At 35.9% G+C, this 19,316-nt stretch overlaps 3 protein-coding genes and 1 non-coding gene across 7 annotated transcripts; 2 read left to right on the forward strand and 2 right to left on the reverse strand.

Moving 5' to 3' along the window:
• Positions 1–2,353: 2,353 nt before the first annotated feature.
• On the forward strand, positions 2,354–6,728 carry LOC145597658 (DEAD-box ATP-dependent RNA helicase 24-like). 2 transcript variants are annotated; one of them, XM_081653876.1, is made up of 5 exons: positions 2,356–3,105; positions 3,912–5,140; positions 5,552–5,591; positions 5,795–6,197; positions 6,451–6,728. In XM_081653876.1, exons 1-5 carry the CDS (start codon positions 2,505–2,507, stop codon positions 6,500–6,502), a joined length of 2,325 nt encoding a protein of 774 aa, XP_081510002.1. In that variant the 5' UTR covers positions 2,356–2,504; the 3' UTR covers positions 6,503–6,728. The 2 variants fall into 2 exon arrangements, with proteins under 2 accessions (XP_081510003.1, XP_081510002.1); XM_081653877.1 differs by lacking the exons at positions 5,552–5,591; positions 6,451–6,728 and having other exon boundaries at positions 2,354–3,105; positions 5,795–6,109.
• Positions 6,729–9,212: 2,484 nt separating this feature from the next.
• LOC145597270 (beta-carotene isomerase D27, chloroplastic-like) lies at positions 9,213–14,672 on the reverse strand. Its single transcript, XM_081653409.1, has 11 exons — positions 14,624–14,672; positions 14,132–14,235; positions 13,355–13,420; positions 11,564–11,701; positions 11,382–11,474; positions 11,113–11,214; positions 10,170–10,269; positions 9,923–10,014; positions 9,752–9,832; positions 9,589–9,657; positions 9,213–9,494 (listed from the first exon to the last, which is right to left on the reverse strand). Exons 1-11 carry the CDS (start codon positions 14,670–14,672, stop codon positions 9,345–9,347), a joined length of 1,044 nt encoding a protein of 347 aa, XP_081509535.1. The 3' UTR covers positions 9,213–9,344.
• On the forward strand, positions 10,741–10,812 carry TRNAK-UUU (transfer RNA lysine (anticodon UUU)). The gene has a single exon. It is a non-coding gene; the product is annotated as a tRNA-Lys (tRNA).
• Positions 12,729–19,116, reverse strand: LOC145598464 (uncharacterized). Of its 3 annotated transcripts, none has more exons than XM_081654825.1 (4): positions 18,881–19,116; positions 16,356–18,311; positions 16,144–16,244; positions 12,729–13,417 (listed from the first exon to the last, which is right to left on the reverse strand). In XM_081654825.1, the coding sequence occupies exon 2, from the start codon at positions 18,153–18,155 to the stop codon at positions 16,602–16,604; it is 1,554 nt and encodes a 517-aa protein (XP_081510951.1). In that variant the 5' UTR covers positions 18,156–18,311; positions 18,881–19,116; the 3' UTR covers positions 12,729–13,417; positions 16,144–16,244; positions 16,356–16,601. The 3 variants fall into 3 exon arrangements, with proteins under 3 accessions (XP_081510951.1, XP_081510950.1, XP_081510949.1); XM_081654824.1 differs by having other exon boundaries at positions 12,729–13,420; positions 16,119–16,244; XM_081654823.1 differs by having other exon boundaries at positions 12,730–13,420.
• Between the last annotated feature and the right edge of the window lie 200 nt (positions 19,117–19,316).

Genomic DNA, 19,316 nt, shown 5'->3' on the forward strand with positions numbered 1-19,316 from the left:
TGGCCATTGGCTACACCGTACAATCAGTCGTCATGAGAGTTTTTCATTAATATTATTGGAATTAGTTGGTCCGTGTTATAAGGTTACTTTGTTAGTGTTATAGGGTTGCTCGATCAATGTAATAAGGATTATCAATCAATACTTAAATTTTTATATAAATATAACAAAAAGTTGATATTGTTTTATAGTCAACTTAAAGTTTTTTCGTGAAGTTATTTCTGGATAAATATGTGTTAGAGAAAATGCATCAACGATTCAACGGCAGTTTGCAAGTCAATTGAGGAAACATGGTTATATGGAATAGTCTATATGGAATTATGAAGTACTCCTTAAACCATAAATTTCCTTCAAAGTATTCCCAAGTTATGGTAGAAAATGACTACTCGTAGTTTTTAATATGAACCTAACCCCCCAAGAAGAAACAAGCAATTAGTCACTTTCTTGGATATACAAATACAATCAATATTTTTATACCCAATTGAAATTGAAGGGATCTTTGACTAATTTGGTCACATATTCTATATTCCAATGCGTTTCTTCAATCTTCACTTGTATAATATCGTTTTTAATTTCATTTATCTATCAACTAGCTGAATTGACCGTTGAAAGTAATAATAATACCTACGAAGTATATTTTTGTAAAAAAAATAATTTAAAACAGTTTTATTGCCTTTTTACTTTTTTTTTGGGTTAGTATTAGAGTATATGACACTCTATCCAACCATTATTTACTTTATGATATTATATATATACACCTATCAACCTTTAGAGTGAAGCTATTGTAAGGGTTTTTTCTCTTTAAATTATTTCCCTTAAAAAAAATATATAAAAATAAAAGAGTCAATTTTATTATGAAAATAATGGCGGGAAAAATTAAAAGTGGTATGGGTCAATTACAAATTGGTATGTAACTTTTGTACAACTATTTGTTGTTAGCTATAGAGTGCTTTACTCAATATTCGCCTAAGCCCTAAAAAATATGTAACTAAATCATACTTCGTACATATATACTCCAAATTACTACTCATACCCCATCAAACAAACTCCTATTTCCTTGACCGAACCATGCAAATCCTTGTGTTCTTTGTTTATCATCTTTATTGCTTTTCTCGTTCTTATTTTCATTGATTTGTTCCGCATTAATCAAACACAATTGCAACCTTATTTCCTAACAAGTAGTATATAGAGCCAGGTTTTAGGTGTTTATAGATTAGTTTGATTAAATTATGCCAATGAAATTTGACATTGAGAAATTCGATAGGCAAGTGAATTTTGGCCTATGGCAATTAAAGATGAAAGCCATCTTGGTTCAAAGTGGTTGTCACAAGGCCCTTGAAGATGTATCCAAAAAACCTTCGGGCATGCATGACGATGGATAAGTGGGAGGAGATCGATTTGAAGGCTCTTTCGGCGATTCAATTATGTCTCTTTGATGATGTTTTGAGAGAGGTTGCCGAGGAGACAACTGCTGCTAGTTTGTGGTTGAAGTTGGAGTCACTTTGTATGACAAATAGCGTAACCAACCATCTACTACTCAAATCTAGACTTCATGATCTTCGTCTAGAGGAAGGTAAACTGCTTAATTAAGTACTTTTAGATGAATTCTTCTCTATTATTATGGATTTGCAAAACAACAGGTTGAGATCGACGATGAGGATATGGCTATTAGATTGTTGTGTTCTTTACCGCCTACGTATAAGCACTTTCGAGATACTTTATTGTATGGTAAAGATAATTTGAGTTTGGAGAATGTTAAGGATGCCTTAACTCATAGAGATTTAATTAATTGACAATATTGGTTAATAAATCGAATAATCCGGCTCAAAATAATGCTTTAGTTGCTCATGGTGGTAATAAGAATTCCGGTAAAGGAAAAGTTTGTAACTATTGTCATGTGAAGGGTTATATCAAAGCCAAGTGTTGGAAATTAAAGAAGAAGAATGAGGAGAAGTCCAATGAGGACAAATCCGTAAATTTTGCCATCCAACACCGACGATGATAATGACTATGCACTTTAGGTTTACGAGCTTCGGGGTTGCGGTTTCTACGATCTCTTCATGATAAGTAAGTTTAGCAAGAATAACTTAATTTTAGTAAAAATAATATCAATTCAATAATAATAAGGTGAAGAAGACAAGGTTACTTGAAATCATAACACACCGAAATCAAATTAACATACATGTAATGATGTAAACAAAAACACCTTCCATACTATACCAATTGGCGATAAATAGTAAGCCGATTCTACCGTACTTGAAAATGATCCGGCTCGTATCAAACCGAACGACCGCCTATACGGGCTATACCGATAAGCCACGATCCACCAAATCACAACCCATTTAAACAAAGTCACAACCTGCCCGCCATCGTGTCACTCTTTCTTCCTCCCCCTCTACCTCTTTCGTTCTTCCCCAATTTTAGGGTTTTACTGATAACAATTTGGGGCTTTTCATCTTCTCCCCAAAATTCGCCATTGATTTGAGCTCGACCTTCAAATCCCTACCATGTCAAAGCGCAAATTCGGCTTCGAAGGCTTCGGAATCAATCGCCAACAAACCTACAACTTCGAACGATCTCAACAACAACCTCAACGCCTCTACACTCCTCCTTCTTCTTCTTCGCGACCTCATGACCACCACGAAGATACCGACGTCGACAACATCGACTTCGACGACGGTAGCAACAACAACGTTTCCGACGCCGGAAATCTCGCCGGCGACGAAGAGATTGATCCATTGGACGCTTTTATGGAGGGAATTCATAAGGAAGTGAGTGAAGCGCCCCCGCCGAAGCCGAAAGAGAAGCTTGATAAGTATAGAGATGATGATGATGAGGAGGATGATCCAATGGAGAGTTTTTTGAGGGCAAAGAAAGATGTAGGGTTAACATTGGCGTCGGATGCGCTTCGAGCCGGGTACGATTCCGATGAGGAGGTTTACGCTGCTGCGAAAGCGGTTGATGCTGGAATGGTTGAGTATGATTCTGATGATAATCCGATTGTGCTTGATAAGAGGAAGATTGAGCCTATTACTGCATTGGATCATAGTGAGATTGATTATGAGGCGTTTAATAAGGATTTTTATGAGGAGAAGCCTTCAATTTCTGGTAAATTCATTAGTTTTGCTTACATTCTTATCAATGGAAAAGTTTTAGTTTGCTGTTATTTTATGAACGTGCAAATTAGGTTGATGAAATTTGTTTTGTTTGAGTGTGAATTAGAGTTAGAAGTTTCTTATAAGAAATTATGCAGGTTATATGATAAGAATAAAGTAGTTGGTATTAATTGGTTGGCTTCTTACATTGTTCATACTGTTTTTTGCAAATTGGCATTCAGCTGAATTGGGTTTAATGATATGCCAATTTTATTTATTTATTTATTTATTTAATTTTTTCTGAGGGACGGATGATAATGTATCTAGTACCAACTGTATAACAAGGGACTTCATAACTTTTTTGCCAAATTTGATTACGAATAATGGTCAAAGAATGAGGCATTTGTAGATGGGTTTGAAAATCAGTCATGAATTGAGCTCTTCATGACCGATACTCGTTTTTGAGGGGGCCAATTCGTTTTTTCTGTTTTATATTCCTGGCTTAAGCACTTTCAAGTTTCAATATCCATGTGAAGTCTGAACAGCATTTTAGACATGGAGTAGTTATTTTATGACATTGGAACATTTTTTGGCAAGTTTTGGTAAGGTTTTCGGAGAAGCCTTGTTTGATTATTGAGGAATCAATGCCAGCATCTGTTGGTATTATGTGACAATTTATTGTTTTGCCATGCTGTACTGTGATAATTTGCTATATTAGTATTGAGCTAATTGTTTTTTGTTATTTTAGGAGCTAACTGTTATATTATGTACTTCCCATATAGCTTGCATTGATATACTTATTATGGCTTTTTTTACTAGGCATGAGTGAGCAGGACGTCACAGAGTACCGGAATGCCTTGAAAATTCGTATTTCTGGTTTTGATGTTCCACGGCCAGTTAAAACTTTTGACGATTGTGGCTTCCCTCAACCACTGATGAGTGCAATCACAAAACAAGGTTATGAAAAGCCTACCAACATACAATGCCAAGCTTTACCAATTGTGCTGTCAGGAAGTGATATAATTGGTATAGCAAAGACTGGTTCTGGAAAAACTGCTGCTTTTGTGCTTCCTATGATTGTGCATATAATGGATCAGCCTGAGCTGGGCAAAGGAGAAGGACCAATCGGAGTGATATGTGCACCCACCAGAGAATTAGCTCATCAGATATATTTGGAAACTAGAAAATTTGCAAAACCTTATGGGTTACGTGTGTCTGCAGTCTATGGTGGGATGTCCAAGCTTGATCAGTTTAAAGAACTCAAGGCAGGAGCCGAGATTGTTGTTGCTACTCCTGGGAGACTGATCGATTTGCTGAAAATGAAGGCATTAACGTTGAAGAGAGCAACATATCTGGTGCTTGATGAGGCGGATCGAATGTTTGACCTTGGTTTTGAGCCACAAATAAGGTCTATTGTTGGTCAGATCAGGCCAGACCGTCAGACTTTACTCTTTTCAGCAACAATGCCCCGAAAAGTGGAAAAGTTGGCAAGAGAAATTCTTTCTGATCCTGTACGTGTTTCAGTGGGGGAGGTAGGCATGGCAAATGAAGATATAACTCAGTTTGTTCAAGTGCTTCCATCAGATGCAGAAAAGTTACCTTGGCTCTTGGAAAAGCTGCAAGGAATGATTGATGAAGGTGATGTTTTGGTTTTTGCTTCCAAAAAGGCCTCCGTAGATGAACTTGAGTCCCAGCTTGCACAGAAAGGGTTCAAAGTTGCTTCTCTTCACGGTGATAAAGATCAGGCTTCTCGGATGGAGATTCTGCAGAAATTTAAGTCCGGAATATACCATGTTCTTATTGCTACCGATGTTGCTGCTCGAGGTCTGGACATTAAGTCGATCAAGTCAGTTGTCAACTTTGACATTGCAAAAGATATGGATATGCATGTGCATCGCATTGGTAGAACAGGTCGTGCTGGTGATAAAGACGGAGTCGCATACACTCTCATCACACAAAAAGAGGCCAGGTTTGCTGGGGAAATGGTCAACAGTTTGATCGCTGCTGGCCAGAATGTGTCCGTGGAACTGATGGATCTTGCCATGAAGGTAATTGCGTTCTGTTTTCTTGTTACCTTATCTGTTTTTTGAATGCTTCCTGTATATTCTTTGATTGTGGTGTAGTTGTAGCTTGAGATACATATATTTTTTGTAATTTTTTTTTGAAAGTGCTTGCTTAACAATATTGTATTACAGTGTTATAATCTAAAGGGTTGTATCTTGTGGGTGATTTGGCCATTAATTGAGGGGGGTTATCTTTAATACTGGTCTGATGATCAGTTTGTTGTAGGACTGTGCTGTATGACTGTGTATTGCATATTAATCAGGCATAGATGCTTTGAATTACAGATTCTAGGATTCTTTTGTGACTTATGTTGTCCCTCTTTTTTTGCTACATTGTATTTGGAACTGTTGCTTGTAGTTTCTACATTTATCTTATCAATTACTCTATATCTTTAGGACGGAAGATTCAGGTCTAAACGTGATGCAAGGAAAGGAGGTATGACACTTGCAAATTTGCGGTCTTTCATATTAATTGCTGATTTCTAGTTTTATGCTTGCCTTGTCACTTTCCCATGTTATTTCTGGAATAATGTCTACAACATTTTTTGCAATTTGCAAGTGTAATCCTTTTAACAATTCATGCTGAATATTGAACCATATATTTACTATCACTAAATGGTGTTTCATGTATTCATGCAGGTGGAAAGAAGGGAAAAGGGAGAGGAGGAGGACGAGGAGGTGGAGGTGGTGGTGGTAGAGGTGTCCGTGGAGTGGATTTTGGTTTGGGCATTGGGTATAATACAGAATCCAACAGTGCTCCCTCTCAAACTCCCAGTCGGACTGCTGCAGTTAATTCACTTAGGACTGGTATGATGGCACAGTTCAAGAGCAGCTTTGTGGCTGCTTCACCTGACTCTCAGAATCAGGCGACAAACAATTCGAACGTGTATGCCAACAAGCGCCCAGCTATGACTGGTTTTGTTTCGGGTGGTACCATTGGTGGGGACACCAACAGACCTCAGGCAACCCCTACAACAAATTTCATGCCAGCATCCGGAGGGAGCATCGGTGGTCAGAATTCTGATCAGAAGAGCAATGAAAGGTGAGCTACTCTCTCCACTCCTTTGTGCATACTTTCATGGTTGCTTACCCCGCCCCTAATTAAAGAAGTAATTCAAAATTTAAAATAGTGATGAGTGTTACGCCACTAAAAATTTATTACTCTGCCATTAATTGAATTTGTTAATTCTTCTTGATAGATTAGTAAAAAGTGGCATAGTGATTTTGGATAGCAGTGAGTAGTGATTTTTATTTGCTTATAGAACCTTAATTATTTTCATTTTATGTTATTTCAGCTCAAGAGAAAGGCAAAGGGAAAGGCGAAGGCCCTCAGGCTGGGATAGATAGCAAAATTGAAGTTTTCTGTTACTTTCATTGTATTTGGTTCTTTTCGTACAAAAAAATGCTACATGTAACACTATTTTATACCTAGTATAATTACTATGAGAAATTTTGACTTCTACTCTGTTATTCTGTAAAAAATTTCTGCTCCCAAGTTTCATGTTTCAGGATGCTGCTGTTAAGGAATTGTAAACCAGTTGCAAGCCTTCCAATTCAAAAATTTTGAGTTCTACTCCTTTTGTCTGTAAAAATATTTCTGCTACAGAGTTTCATGTTTCAGGATGCTGCTGTTAAAGGAATTGTAAACCAGTTGCAGCAACTGAGCTTTATTTTTATTTTTATTTTTTATTTTTTTCCGAAATAATGGACTTCAACCTTTTATGTGTGGGTATGGCATTCTATGATCGCTATTAGTGGTCTAAAGTTGCACAAAATCTTCATATACAAATTGTTTACTTTTGCTCGAAATGTTGCACGTACTTTGGTACTTAACCTTTTATGTGTGGGTTATGGCATTTTATGATCGCTATTAGTGGTCTAAAGTTGCACAAAATCTTCATATACAAATTGTTTACTTTTGCTCGAAATGTTGCACATACTTTGGTACTTGTATATTGTTTTATGAGCAGGTTTTGGTGAGACTACATTGATTGTTCTTGATAGTGTAATTATTAGCATTCTAAGTATAATTACCAACAATAAATACAGAATATCAGTATTGAATGATGCATTAACCCCAAAACAAATTCCATCAGGTAATATAGTTGTCATCTGTCCGTGAGTTCGTGTAATATGGAGTATAAATCGCGAGTTTGCATTCAAATATATCACCATGCTTTACACTTACGAATATATGTACAATAGAAATTTTTTATACATTTTCAATTTTTCTTTGCAACAAAAGCAGTACTCTACTTATGTTCAGTTCATCACTCGTATATGAAACTTGAAAGTTGAAATTACTACCTCCGTTACATACGGAGTATTTTGCAAATAATATGTAACGGAGATAATATATAGAAATCAAAAATACTCCTTGACTTATTGTTAACCAAAAATCATGCTTAAAAACAACCATCCAAAATAATAATCATGTTTTTTTTTTTTTTTTTCCTTTCCTATTTTCGGAAAAATACTAATAAATCAAAGAATCAGTCAACAATCAACAAGGTAGCTTAAATCGGCAGAACGGGCAAAAATGAGTCCTTTCAAGCCACCGTATAATACACTCCGTATGATAAACATGTAAACAGGGTAACATTATCACCTCCGTCCCGATACCTAATTTTTCCAAACATATCGAACATTCTCCCTCGTCTTCCACTTCCGCCACTCTCTTCCTCTCCAAACCCTCCACCACCGCCTCTAACGGCGGCGCCACCTCCATCTCCGCCACCGCCGCAACTCTCCGAACACCTCTCTCATTCTCTCTCCTCCCTGACTCGATCCTCCGCTGTATCGCCTCCGCTCTCTCCGGCGAAAACTCCTTCGCATCCAAACTCACCTTCACACAAATCGAACCTCTCCGATTACAACTTCTTCGCGATAATCTATCGACGTAGAAATCGAAGTGCGCCGCCATATCAGACCTAATTGTTTCCGGAACTTCGAATTCCTGCAACGTATTCATCATCATCATCGAAGAAGTTTGATTGCGAGGGATTCGAATTGATCTTGAAGATTGTGATCGTGATTGAAAGTTCCGGTACCGGAATTCAATCTGGAAAACTTCATCTTCGCCGGCGCACGACGCCGCCGTGTCGCTTTGCACGACCGTGAAATCATACAGAGTGTTTCCGGATAAAACCTTCATTGCAGAATCAATTCCAATTCCAACAATCAAGAATTGTTTTTCCGATTATTGGACAGAGAAAATCGAATGCTAAATCATGGTGATTCAAAGAAAATTGAAAGCTCTGCTATTTCATTATGAAGGAGAAAATTAGGTTTCCATTTTTTGAGATTAAAAAGATTTCATTGCTGTTTTTTTGTATGTTATGCGAAGAAGAAATAGCTTTCCTAGTTATATAGGAGTGTTTACCGAAATTTGTGATTTGTTTTCGTGTTTTTATTTTTTTATTAAATGGTACGGAGGGAATTAATTAAAATTTAATTGGACGAGGAGGCGGCGAGCCTCAAAGTCTCAAACACATAAAACCCTACTCATGTCGTTTTTTGTATTATGATTTTTTTTATTGATTTGAGTAAATATTTTTAAATGACTTTTAAATTTTATTTTATTTTTGGTGCAAACTTTTTAATTTTATTTGATTAGTTGGTCCGCTTGACTAGCATTGGTCATAATTACAATTTTTGTAGGTTTTAAAACTTTGGATGCAAGGAATTGAAGTATTTATGCTCAATAAGATTTAATATTTTTTTAAAAAATAGATATTTTATATTTTTATTATAAAATTATTAAATTGGTATAATAGTTTAGAAAATAATACGTATGTATAATAATCAAAGTATTAAAATTGTTAAATTGGAACGAGTATTACATTATGGATGTTAAAATTGTGAAATTGATACTTTTACAAGTCTTTGTTTGAACTTGGTGTGCAAGGAAACATAAAAGCTCTAGAATATTCTATTGTAAAAGCAAATAAATCTTAATTCGTATATTGTTCCTTAACAATACGATTATGATTATACTAGTAATTGTATAGAACTCAACTCATGTTATAAAGAAACTTTCAAACATCAACAACATACATAATCACACTAAATTAACTATACTAAAGACTTCTATAAATAATTAACTACTTGTCCAACAACTATTAACAATTAAACATAAGAATGATGAAAAAAGATCCTCTATTATTACAGTTTACACAGGACTAAAATCTTATGATCTAGGGCATTGTGTGGTTTTTGACATCCTGTTACCACCTTTCGAACCTCCTCGAGCAGGAGCAGCATATGGGCAACCATCCAAACATGGCTCTTGCAAGGCACTATCATTTTCCGGTTGAGGAGGGGTAACCCCAAACTTGAACTGTCACGTACATATGCATAGACTCGTTAACAAACTAAAGCAACATCAAAATTAGATGGTGACACACATATAAGTAAGATATGTACATGTTTACCTGACAACTATAATCTGTAAAATTAGGTTCCATAAGAAGTGGAATTCCCATATGATCCTTGAAGAAGGTCTAAGGCATACAACAGTTGTTTGTTAGATGAACGAAATGTACATCAATTAATGTATATAATTTATAGTTGTCTTAATCTTTTTTAAGTACTAACCTGAGTTGGAATTTTACAAGTATTAACACAAATTCCCACACATTTGCTTTCTTCCAAGTACTTGCATCTCTCTACCAAAACCTACAAATATGGGAAATCATACAACATTTTCAACAATCAATGACATTACAGACATATTACTATCCAATATATATTTATATATTAACCAACCCCGCTTTGACATGAAGATCCATCGCGAAGCTCAATAGTGTTAATCGAGCAAGGTCCCATGAGCCATTGACAAGTGAATATCGTTACCCTGGCTTCAAGAACAAACAAATTCTTGAGAAAACAGAGGTAGTAGTATAGACTATAGACTAAGTATGCATAGCAATGAACAAAGGTGCGTAGTAGTGTAGCACTAGTAGTGTTAACTTAGTATTTTGAATGGTTACATGAACTAGGGAATATCACGTACCAACCATCATAGCCGCGATCCTTCCTCCTCCAATCGGGGTTATAAGCATTTGATAAAGTTCTAGCAGGTATGGAGGGAATAGAGACTTGAGTATTCGAACCTGCCATCATCATCGAGGAAAGATATAAAGAACGTGAAAAGGCATACATAACACAGAAAACGTACAATTTTATTACTTTAGTGGAGCTCGATATGAGGTGGGTAGGGTTATCTTAGGCTATGATCATCTTTTAAGTTTAAAATTTACCTTACCATACATTTTCAGTTCTCCCTTTATTAGAGGCTTAAACCTATGCTTGTACATAAATCCTTAATAATTAATCGAAACAAATTGTGCATTATTTAAATGCGCGTGGCAAAATTCAAAACGGATAAAATATACGAATTAGTTTCGAACTTTTAATGGTACCATTTATTTTTTTTTATTTTGGTCACAGATTACAGCACAAAGGACTCAGCCTGATAGGAAGAATGAGAGTCTTTTAGAGGAAGGCCCAATAAAGAAATTTGGCACCCTATCACAAAAATTTATTTAATAAATACAAAATAGACAATTTAGAGTCAACAATATGCCTTCTTAGCTCAGTGGTAGAGCGCGTGGCTTTTAACCACGTGGTCGTGGGTTCGATCCCCACAGACGGCGTTTTTTTTTTTTTTTTTTTTGGCGTGTGTAATCGACTAACTAGTTTATATGCTACAATCTAATGAAATGGGAATAGTAAACTGTGGTAACAAAGTTTTTCATCAAAAGATTAAGGATAGCACATTTGCTAATTGCTATATACTCTAATATTGGAGTACACTAACAGTCTAACACACAATGTCTCATGACTCGTGTAATCATATCACAAATTAGCATACATGTTAGTTGACTTTGGTACACGCGAGTATAAAATAGAGTAGATAAAATAGCGGAGAAAATGTAAGGACAATGAACACATACCGCTGCTTGATTAGTTTGCTGAGTAGTTCTTCCAAGCATTAGCCCATTTACAAGTTCCATCATCCCATCATAGCCTGCTTTCTCTGAATCCCATCCAACCTCCTATTATTTCATCACACATCAACAATTTTTCATCAAAAAAGAAAAAAAAAAGAAAAAAGAAAAAATACAATCCTCGTTTCTAAAAGTTTTTCCTGTTTTAACCTGATTTTGCGGACAATCACTGTCCAAAAAAATCAAACTTTTAGAGACGAAGCAATCACTTTTACCTCCACTAATTTCTTCCTAAATGAATCTAAAAAGAAACCATCTAGCAAATTGTGCTTGTATTCTGATCTAGCCACCAGTTTATCATCTTCTACCTGCCAAAAAATAATAATAAAAAAAGTCAATGAGCTATACTGATGTATGTTGAGAGTTGGGAAGCAGGAAGCTGAAATTCAAGATATACCAATTTGGATGAAGATGATGAAGAGCAAGAAACACGAAAATTTCGAGATTTCGAGTACGATTTGATTGGCAGGTATTGATTTACGGAATGAAAATCCAAGCATGGAGGATGTCGATACTGAAGAGGATGGAAATTGCTCTACATTTTTACAAGTAAAAAGAATAAAAGAAAATAATTAAAGGACTGGCTTTGCTTTGCTGGCCTTATATATACTCTTCACTACAAGATAACGAATTTTTAACTGCTTTTAGCGGGTTACCATTATTTTTACTCCTTTTCTTTTTACCCTTTTTACAAACCTAAAAAGGTTAATACTTTGTATTTACCATCAATCCTTCATTTATCATTAATTGTAAGTATAATTAAGTAATCACGGGTGTGAAATAACAATCTTTTATAATCAAAAGTGAACAAAAATTAATTTATGGAAAGTTAGTACGAGATAAAATAAAGGTCAAATTCAAAGCTCGGCGTTAAGTTAGTTTTTGTGGAACATAGACAAACAAATCAGCCAAAGATTTATAATTTTTCCGGTTATGATACTGTGCATAAATAAGACTCTCATATTAGACCGATTCGGGCATTAATGGCCACATATTGGACCAATTCGGCCATCAATGTCCACTCAGAAACAAGAACAAGGATGCTATTGTGTTTACATGACACGATTAATCGTGCAGCAGTTGAACCTTTTTGTTACGGGTATGATGGCTGTCAGTCTACAAACAATACTGATAGGCCTTGCTATGAATCTGGCTACTGCAGCTGCTGCGTGAACTACCCTGGTTCTGCTGTCTAGAGACCGTAGCAAGCCAACACGGCTTATTGCAGACTGGTACAAGATTACTGTAAATTTGCTAGGTACAAGTACATGACAGCAAAACTAGTGAGCCTAAGGTGGAAGAATCATACAGCTCAAAGGCCTCAAACCAATACAATAAAGTCTGATTAGTTGTAACAGTAATAACAATATAGTGAATAACACAGAGATCAATATATAACTAAACCAATGATCAGTCTCAGTATAGCTTTCACACTTCAGAGAAAGAGAGAGACATAAGGGAACGAACACCAATATCCTGCTTCACACGGAGTAATATGTAGTCATGTACACCGTTCTAAAGTCATAAAAGCGAGAACTTCACTATAAAACCAGAGAGAAATTGTTATAAAAGAGACTACAAAATTTTTGGATACCATTTCACTTTATTGTAACTAATCTAAGAACTAATTTCCTCAAAATTTTATTGACCAGAAAGGCCATCAGCAAAAGCTATGATAAAAAAACATTGTATAAAAGAATAATGTGGTCTATGATATTTCGACTCTTCACTTTTTCTATCATACCAATTTCAAATACCATTACAACTCTACAAGACACAGAGCTGTACAGTTATTGACAATGCCGATTTTCACAGCAAGATTTTAAATAGATCATGAAACTGACTCCAGGCTCCAGCCAATGGGTAGTGTAGATCATGAAACTGACTTGAGAAGAAAGAAGTACCACAAGTGCCACTGAATGACTACCAAAACTCCAACAACATTGCATCCCAAATACTCATCTCCCTCCTTCATCCATCCGTACATTTCCCTCCACTTTTGTGTGTGTGTGTGTGTGTGAGTGTGTAACGGTAGGCCTGTAGCCATTCTACGGCTTTCCGCCACTACTCTTTGGTTATCCTCTAGAATCCTACCGCCTTCTTTGAGTTGAATGAACTGCTGGACTTGGATGAATTGGTGCTAGATGGCTTATAGAGCATATTGGAAGCAGTCCCCAGACAGTCACACCAGGTCTTCCTGGTCACAAACTACCTCCAAATACACTTTGTCAGGGTGCATTCCTAATCCAGCCTTCTGATACAAAAAAGTTTTAGGAGTTAAATGGACGTATTAGCACAATGATTAAATGATCATATCCAAAATTCTATCACTACTTTCACAGCAAACACATTTACACAGTGTGGCCTTATGTGGATCTAGAGTGACACAATCGACTATGCTACTTTTGAAGATTTTCTTAAGTATGCACGAGCAACTCCACATTTGACAATATCAAAAGTTTAGAGAATAAGAAAATACGGAAAATAAAGTATAGCATACTAATTGATATTCGCCACATTAGAAGAAATAAGGTTCAGCATCCAACAAAAGCTTAGATATACAAACAATGCAAGGCCTTAGAACACTCTTAGATTACTGGACTTGGTACAGTTAAAGTGAAAATTTTACTCACTCCTGTCCGTGTTGACTAAGCAAATAGAAGTATCTACAAGAAAAGAGTATAACATAGCAGACACAATGCTTGGGATGGGAATTGAGACACTACTGAATGTGAAGTTGCATACTAGCTGATGAGAGATGACATACACTTCTAGCAACTAATAGTCATAATGAGAGTCTCTCTCACTAGCAATTGAAAAAAAAAATTGATTTAAGTTCTAGGAGTTCTAGCATAGTCCTATAGCACATCAAAATCCAGCTGTGAATCCAAGTAGATATTACACATAAAATTTGGGTTGAAAAATACAAGAAAAATCAACCTAGGGTTTCCAGTTTAGCACTCACAAATTTGTGACCAATCAGTAGTTGCAAGAATGTGTATAAAAGTCGCAAATTTCTGGTTCCGGTAATCTTCTCCCAGTCTTTAAAGCCACTTCCACATTTAGCAACTGTCTTTGCAGTACCAAAAAATAAAATGGCAATCAAAAACTGTGGTAGCATCACTTTGCAGATGACTTTTACATATACTTTTTTTTTAAAAAAACCTGGGTTTAAGGGCCATAAATTTATGGTTTCTGACAGTTACTAATATTAACTAGCTCATAGTGCTCAATGTTTTTTATAGTGAGAAGATACAACAATTTATTGTTGCTCAGCAAAGTGACAAATTACCAAGTAGTAACATGCACTTGACTTCATCTAGCTGCCATAGATCAAATCAACACCTTATTATGGAACAGACAGCCTAAAATAGATAAAGAGCTGACCTTTACAATATACTTTGCTCAACTGACTATCCAAATACAACCTATAACTTTGGCAGATGGCCCGACCTACCTGCAGACAAAACACATTTTGAGACACTGGACACAAATACTCTAGCCATAGTTACCTCACTAACCTTTAAGAAATACTCCAGATTCAGTTCACCTCAAAGAAGACTCCTTCACTTTCCTCTAACACACCACATGTCCCCTGGCTGCTTAGATAGTCAATTAGCAACCATTCATACATCGCCTAAAAAAAAAGTTCAAAAGGTCCTACTCGGCTATGAATACAGGGTCTCAAGTCAAGAAAAGGCTTCATCTCATTCTTGTAATGGGAGTGAATGCATCGAAAGCCCAGACAAGTTTCTCTCTCAATTTGCAGCAGCGGAATCCATATATTATAGCTTTATAAGTCATTTCCTAAGACGACCCTTTCTCAATGAATGAAATGTTACCCAAATGAATTTCAGTTAAGTTTGTCATTAAGCACAAATAATTCTTCAACTTCAGAGTTACATAAAATTATATTAATTTCTTAGCAGAATTGAGGGTAAAAAAAAGAAAGAAAAAAAGATCCTCAGATTTCTTAAACTGTACTTTAAACATAGAATGAAAAAGAAAGATATTGAGCAAAACCCTGCTAAAGAATATAATTGAATTTTGAACATAATTAATCTGATTTAATTTGAAAAGTAATTGTTAATTAAATCTAGCATTTGCTGCAACAGTGAGACTTTTTCCTACCTATTTGAAAAATTCTACAATTCTGCAGAAGAATAAACTTAGCCAAATCAGAGGCAACTTGTGTAAGATAAAGACTGCAAAATAATACAGCTATGTGCAAGAAAACTGTTTGAGGTGCTAAGCTCTTCAGAAATCCATAAACAGAAAGAAGAAAAGACAGGTTGAGATCTATGAATGTCTAGATAAGGGGCTGAGAGGGTAATGGGACACAGTGGAAGAACTCAGGCTTTTTTGACAATCAAGAAGAATGGACTTATTAAACTACTAACAAGAAGCAATTGCATAATAATAAGAAACCATTGCCCGAATTATCCCCCACATTAACATGAAAGTCATTACTTGTTAATAAATGCATCACATTTACATAACAAAACATCATTAACCTTATACATGTATTTATGCTAATGATTTACTGCAGTCTGCAGAATATAACAAGCAACTTAAATTGTTGAACTACTTGCTGGCAGTTTTATGGATTCAACAAAGGAGTAGAAAATATGAAAAACTTGTGATTGTCAGAGGAGAAGAGGACAAATATTAGCAGCATACTATTATACTAACAATTTTCTTTATTGTAATTGACAGTACACTTGGCTGGAAAGTAACAATTGTGAATAACCTGGTTCAAATTATGTGATATGATAACCACACGCCTTCAAATGGAAAAAGACAATTCAATCAAATTATAATTTGCAAAGATAATGGTATAACAAACTGATTCCCCCATATAAAAACTGATCTTCAAATCAGCAACATCATTGAATATATAGGTAGTCAAAGTTTTCAATTGAGTAAGAGTATATGTATATATTCCAACTTACAAGCTTATAAGCAAAGGGACCCTACCATAGCTACTGGCTGCAATGATGTAGGCTGTCCCTCTCTTCAAGCATAGTTCCCTTTGCTACTAAACTTGACTTGAACCTCAGTGCAAAAACCAATGAAACCTAAAATGTCAATAGAAGGAATCTTGTCAATAAAAAGCATCCAAATAAATATCAACCAAGGGCATTTACTATGGTTTTGATAACAATTTTTACGCGAGATAAGAGTCTAACCATTGCTTTTTGTTTGGTGTACGTTCTGAAAAATCAAAAGCCCGCACAAACATCTCATACTAGGGTTGCAAGTTGCTGATGCTGAATTAAACAAGATACGGTAACTGCAACAACTCTCTGTGCCAAAATTAGTTATAAGCAGATTTTGAAGTAATCCTGGCCCAGAACTCATGGAATCCATTGCCATTAATTGAGGACTCAACTAGTTAGCGCCTCACCAACAGGATCAAATAATGCTTTGCTTAACTATGAACTGTCTTTTGAATGGAGTGCATTAATTAGTTTTTCAGAGATTGATCTATCCAGAGTAAATCCCTTCTCCATCATCTGATCCCACAAGCTACAAGCCACCGAAATCTTGTTTTTTCGTATCAGCCCTGTAATTAACAATTTAAAAGTGACCTCATCAGGACAGGGTCCTGCCTTTTGCATATTGTGATACAAACTCATAGCCTCGTTCATTCTAGAGACTTTACACAGCCCAGTTATAAGGGCATTGTATGAAACTACATCTGGAGTTGTCCCATTCTCGACCATGTCTTTGAAAACACTTTGACCCGCATCAACTTTGCCCGTCTTACAAAGATGATTAATAATTATGGTATACAAAACACAATCGGGAAAAATGCCCATTCCTGTCATTTGATCAAGAAGACTCTTGGCAATGTTGGAACTCCCTTCCCTGAGAAAAGTTTTTATGAGGATGGTAAATGTCATAGTATCAGGGGTGATACCTTTCCGGAACATTTCCTCAAATAGCTTGTAAGCCCTTTTCGTGTGTTGGCCACTGCATAGTCCCTCGATAATAATATTATAAGAGACAACATCACATAATCCTTTCACTTCCATGACATCAAGCAACAAGTACGCCTTGTCCATGCGCTTAGCTTTACAAAGACCCTTCAGAAATTGGTTGTAGCTGTATATATCAGGTTCAAGCCCATTCATTTCCATCTTTTCCATCAGTTTCTCAGCCTCCGTCAGCATAAGCTGATCACAACAATAATTCAACAGTATATTATGTGTGACCCGATCTGGCTCACATCCATTCCTCTTCATATAAGATTTGATAGTGAGTGCTTTATTGATCTGGCCAACCTTACAAAACCCACTGATAAGGGCATTATAAACCAGTATACTTGTAGGCGCTCCACATTTCATCATATCTACTATAAGCTCGTAAGCTAAATCAACTTTACCACCACCACATAAACCAAGAACCAAAGCTCTACAAGCTTTGTCATCTGGATTCAATCCAATCTTTATCATAGTATGCCAAATCTCAACAGCATTGTCAAATTGCCCTACTTTACACAATCCACTAATAAGTATAGTAAAAGTTACAGCATCAGGTTGTCTGCCCTTCTGCATCATATCCTGTAATAAGCTTAAAGCCGAGTCTATTTTATTTTCCTGGCACAACAAATGTAAATATATATTGTATGCCCATATGTCCGGCACAGATCCAAGCTTTTCCATATCCTCCAACAGATACTCAATGAGCTGATGATTCTTCACCTCACACAAAGCACATATAAATCTCGAATATGTAAAAGAAATCAATGAAAACCCTTGTGGGATCATTGTGTGGTAATAATGCTCGGCTAAGTCAAGACGGGATTGTTTAATTAGAACCCCGATAAATCGATTGTAATCTATACTAAATACTCGACAGTTTGAAGTAATCATCTCGTCAAAAGTTTCAATTGCTTGATTTATAAGCCCTGCTTTAACAAATCTTGATATAAGAGCTCTATAGACAGATCGGCGTTTGCCAAAACTGCAAATCATATCATGCATTCAACTCTATGTGGAACGCAATAACACTACCCACTGGGGTCAAAACCATGTCGATCAAAGCCTCGACACAGTTCAGCCAAAGTTGTTTCTCTTTCTTTTACTTCAGCTTTTCTCTTTCCTTTCAATTTCAACACTCAAGGTATCCACAATTCACCCCTGTTCAATAATTTCAACCATCAAAACTTCAACAAATAAAAAGCATCATAACAACAATATCTTAGCTAAAGTAGTACTCAAGCTCAACAATGTAATACATTACTTGTATAATCATTACCCAATTTACAAAATAAATGCCATAATGGTATTAAATAGCTTATTTAGCTAGAAAAGAGCTAAAATAACACAATCCACAATAAGAAAGCTAAACTCAAAAGATCAAAATCACAAAAAAAAAAAAAAGGCTTCAAAAACTAATACGAAGTATAAATTATGCAAAATCAACAAAACAAGCCCAAATTCATCCAGATTAAACACTAACAATCAAATCTTTTTTCCTCAAATCCTAATCAACAAAAACAAATTCTTCAACTGGGTATACATCAATCTTAAATTTCTGATATAATTACTAATTAGAAACCCCCCCAAAAAAAAAACCCAACAATATGCTCCAGTCAATCACAAACCATTAAAAACCCCAACTGTACAATACTTACACAAAAGAAACAATCTTTAAGAAGTTTAAAGCCAAACATAGAAGAAATTTGCAATTTTTATGAGAAAATTACCTTAAACCAAGCTTTAATCTGAGAAGTAAACGAACCCCAGCAATGTAGGAGGAGAAAGAAAAGTGGGGAAGTTGGCAGAAGAAGTTGCGCCACTAGCAAAAGCGGCGGAGATTGGGAGGTCAGGTGGGTGGATTGATGGGCGGCAGAAATGTCAAATTAGCGAGTGAAGTTCTGAAACGAAGAACTCCATTATAGGCTAAAACTGGTTCTTGTTCAACTTTCAGTTCAATTGGTAAGTGGGCTTTTCTTGTAGATTGAGCACAGATGACTAACGGGCTTCACTAATGTTGTGTTGAGCTGGTTCTATTCATAAATTCTAAGTAAAACCCTAGTAGCTCTAGGTTGTTTTTTTTTTTGTTTCCTCTAAAATCACTCGAGCGGGAGAGTTAAGAGGTGTCAATTCTGGTCATTGGTTGGACATAAGTTAACCTAGTTT

The sequence above is a fragment of the Chenopodium album genome, chromosome 20 (genome assembly GCF_948465745.1).
Source record: "Chenopodium album chromosome 20, dcCheAlbu1.1, whole genome shotgun sequence".
In the NCBI taxonomy this organism is placed as follows: Eukaryota; Viridiplantae; Streptophyta; class Magnoliopsida; order Caryophyllales; family Amaranthaceae; genus Chenopodium; species Chenopodium album.